A 4,078-nucleotide genomic window follows, 5' to 3' on the forward strand; every position below is an offset into this window, starting at 1 on the left:
AAGATATAACTACTGACCAGATGGAAAGCAGCAACCTACCATCAACTAACAGAGAGACTGTCACTCTTACAAACATACACAGCTTGGTATGGGGGAATATTTAGTGGTATTGCATAGATACAAGTTGTCCTTGCTAGTTCCAAAATCCAGAGTTCTAGCACAGGTCCAAGCCGCCCTCCCAATCTTTATATACAACACATTCAACATTTAGAACCAAGTAGCTTTACTATAGTGGATGTATTTTTCAGCTGTGTAAAAGAATGGATCCTTTAGTTAATATCAAAATCAATTTAATACAAGAATAATTTGGTTGCTTATTGTGCAAAAAGAAATAGTGTGTTGTTATCATTGTTGATAGTTATTCATGATGTATTTAAAACACATTTACATTTTTTTTGAATTAAAATATTAGAGAAGTAGGATACACTTAAATGTTAGAAAAACTGTGGAGTATTCTTAATTTTTTTTGTTACATTAATATTTGTATTCTAGCAAGACATTAATGATTTGAAGCTAAAATGTTTCAGTCTAACATTTTAGAAATACAAAACTAAATATACAATTTTACTGACAAGTAGTGTTTATTAAATTGTAGGGATAATAATGTTTCATAAAAACTTTGAATAGATGTGACAGTCATCAGCATGTTACACTGATACAAGTATAATTAGTATTCAGTATTTTGGAAAACAAATTTAACAAGTTCAGGAAGACCAGAATCATACTTAAATGGTCCTCAAAATTTATTGCATAAAGAAGAAATTACATCCATGCTTGGGTAATCTGTGGATGGTATAGTTTTCACAAAAAGAAAAAAACAAATTTATGTTATCATATACAATTTTTTTAGCTTTAACAATTACATGGAGAATTTTGTAGAGAAAAATTTTACTGACCACCACGCAATCTCAATACTAAGTGGAGGGTCGACTCCTTCTGTATGTTATAATCTGACAAGGTTCTTCCATCCTCCAGTTGCTTGCCAGCAAAAATTAACCTCTGCTGGTCTGGAGGGATCCCCTCTTTATCCTGAATTTTAGCCTTCACATTTTCAATAGTGTCACTTGGTTCAACTTCCAGGGTGATGGTTTTACCTGTCAGAGTCTTAACAAAGATTTGCATGCCTCCTCTGAGCCTCAGCACTAAGTGAAGTGTTGACTCTTTTTGAATATTGTAATCAGATAAAGTTCTTCCATCTTCCAACTGCTTTCCTGCAAAAATCAACCTTTGCTGGTCTGGAGGGATCCCCTCTTTATCCTGGATTTTAGCCTTTACGTTTTCAATAGTGTCACTTGGTTCAACTTCCAGGGTGATAGTTTTACCTGTCAGAGTCTTAACAAAGATCTGCATGCCTCCTCTGAGCCTCAGCACTAAGTGAAGTGTTGACTCTTTTTGAATATTGTAATCAGATAAAGTTCTTCCATCTTCCAACTGCTTTCCTGCAAAAATCAACCTCTGCTGGTCTGGAGGGATTCCTTCTTTGTCTTGGATCTTAGCCTTCACATTTTCAATTGTGTCACTGGGTTCAACTTCTAGGGTAATGGTTTTGCCGGTAAGGGTTTTCACAAAGATCTGCATGCCCCCACGGAGTCTCAACACTAGATGAAGAGTAGATTCTTTTTGAATGTTATAGTCTGACAATGTGCGACCATCCTCCAACTGTTTTCCAGCAAAAATTAATCTCTGTTGGTCTGGGGGAATTCCTTCTTTGTCTTGAATTTTGGCCTTGACATTTTCAATGGTGTCACTAGGCTCCACTTCCAGAGTGATAGTTTTTCCTGTTAGCGTTTTTACAAAGATCTGCATCCTTAATCTAGAAATTGATAATAAGAATAATAATTATTATTATTATTATGTGTGTAATGCATATTAGGAGATATTTTTTTTTGTTTTTTTTAAATGCAAGACATTACAAATGTGGATTTAAGTTTAGAATTTAGTGAAGTTAAAACAATGTTAGTATAAGTTTGGTTATAATATCAAAATTTACAGAAGCTAGGCTTACAAGATCCATGGTGTTTGGTCTAAGAATCAACTTTATTACAGATAATTTATGCTATTAACAGGTTATTGTTAAAGAGGTAATATACTAATAAATAGTTTATAGAAATTACGTTTCCTCGGGAATCAATTTTTCTTTTTTTATGTTGCACGATTTCATCACTGAATTTGCATGCTTTATAACTTCTCCACTTAGTGAGAGTAAATATAAAACTTATAGTTATAAGGCCATAGCATTAATTTGAATTTGAAACAGATCGTGCACGCAAATTTACCTTAAAGTTAAAGAATTGTAATTTACACTACAATTTTACTTTGAAGTTTGATGGCTAGTCTTACACAGTTTTGCGACATCATTGAGTTATCGCTTAGCAATAGCATATTACTATTAGTATTACTACTAGCAACACCACGTTTTAAATCTATTTTAAAGCCCAAGTTCAACTTTAGTCTTTAGCTTTGTAACGGTAGGACTAGTAGTGATACTAGTAGGAAAACTATGATACTATGTTAACAACGCTAAAATAATAATAATTAGAAATCAATCATCATACAAAATTCAAACATGACTTGCAGAACACAAGAATACGTATACAAGTAATAAATCACTTACCAATAAAATGTACTTCCTTCAAATATAAGTTAACAGTGAGAGCGGATTACGATAACCTTCCTCAGTAACAATTTTCAAAAAAGAACAAATGATAATATACCTCAACGCTTCTGGCTTTTATAGAAAAGCTGTTGCAACATTCTATTGGAGGATATAATACTGCATGTTTCGTCATCCGTATAGAACTATTGCGAAAGCCGATGTTCCTTCGAAAAACAAAATGCTATTGCATACCCGGATGTCAGAATATTCTCGAAGTGTCGAATGGCAATGAAAGCGAACGTTCGTGAAGAGTAAAAATAACTTAAAGTGTATAATAATATCTAAACAGCCACATCGTGAAAAAGTTATAAAATGAAATCACCATACAACTTTTTGGTGCAACGGAGGATTTTAATTCAAGTATTATGAGATAGTATTAAAAATCTTTAATTGCAAAGTAATTTAATCATATATATATATGCGTACCGCTTCTTAAATACCTTTACAAATCAATAGATAACCCCACAGTATGTTATCCTTTGAGTTTTCACTTTGGGATTTGCTCTTGACTGTCCAATTCTCATTACAATTAATAAATCGCAGGGTCAGATATTTGAACATGTAGGAATATTTCTTCATAATTCTAATCAAGGATCACTTGTAAAATTTACACAAAAAATATTTTGGGTGAAATGCTAGAATTTGGAGGTCAAATAATCCAATGAATCGGTAATATAAAATAATTCAAACTATAAATTTTTAAAATTAGAAGAAATAATAAAATCAAACGAACTGTCAAGTTCACAAAAAAAGGTTAATTGATTCGAGGTTTAAAATGCTGGCTCAACCGTTTCGCTGTGACGTTTGTTTACTAACCCTGACGTATTTTCTGGGTATTTTAAGCTATAAAACGTTGCTAATTAGGCTTTACGTATTTTATTCTAGCACCTTTTACAAGGCCTAATTTTTCTGCAACTTGGGCATTCTACACCAATGAATTAAAATTCGTACTTTTGGTATTCCAAGGCCTTAAAATTGATTATGATATTACAGACTTCGTTTCTTTTCAACAAAGATAAAACTGAAAATTTAATCTGTGACGTAGAGACGTATTCCATTTGTTCGTAATATAAGAGGACAACATCCATTTGCAAACACCTACGGACAAGCAGTGTACTTTTATTTTTCAAATTAACAATAAGTTTTTATACAAACATAAACACACACGATTAGAATATGCACATACACAAATATAATATTGCTACGACAGCGGAAATCACGCAACGCTGGGAGCATGCGCGCTGGAGTTTCTCAAAGGATCATGAACTTTCCTGGCAACTCTAGTTTGTTCCAGGCGCCCTCTTTTTTAGTATATAAGCCTGGCAAGAAAAACCATCGCGATCGCATAGATACAGAGATATGCAGATAGACTGAAGATAGAGATAATTGAGTCAAGCGAACAGTAGGCATCGTAAGTAAAGT

At 33.1% G+C, this 4,078-nt stretch overlaps 1 protein-coding gene across 1 annotated transcript; it reads right to left on the minus strand.

The window, feature by feature from the left end:
- Positions 1 to 719: 719 nt before the first annotated feature.
- On the minus strand, positions 720 to 2,739 carry LOC106462846 (polyubiquitin-B). Its single transcript, XM_013922809.2, has 2 exons — positions 2,615 to 2,739; positions 720 to 1,813 (listed from the first exon to the last, which is right to left on the minus strand). The coding sequence occupies exon 2, from the start codon at positions 1,804 to 1,806 to the stop codon at positions 889 to 891; it is 918 nt and encodes a 305-aa protein (XP_013778263.1). The 5' UTR covers positions 1,807 to 1,813; positions 2,615 to 2,739; the 3' UTR covers positions 720 to 888.
- Positions 2,740 to 4,078: the final 1,339 nt, after the last annotated feature.

Source organism: Limulus polyphemus, unplaced genomic scaffold, assembly GCF_000517525.1.
Source record: "Limulus polyphemus unplaced genomic scaffold, Limulus_polyphemus-2.1.2 Scaffold1266, whole genome shotgun sequence".
Classification (NCBI taxonomy): domain Eukaryota; kingdom Metazoa; phylum Arthropoda; class Merostomata; order Xiphosura; family Limulidae; genus Limulus; species Limulus polyphemus.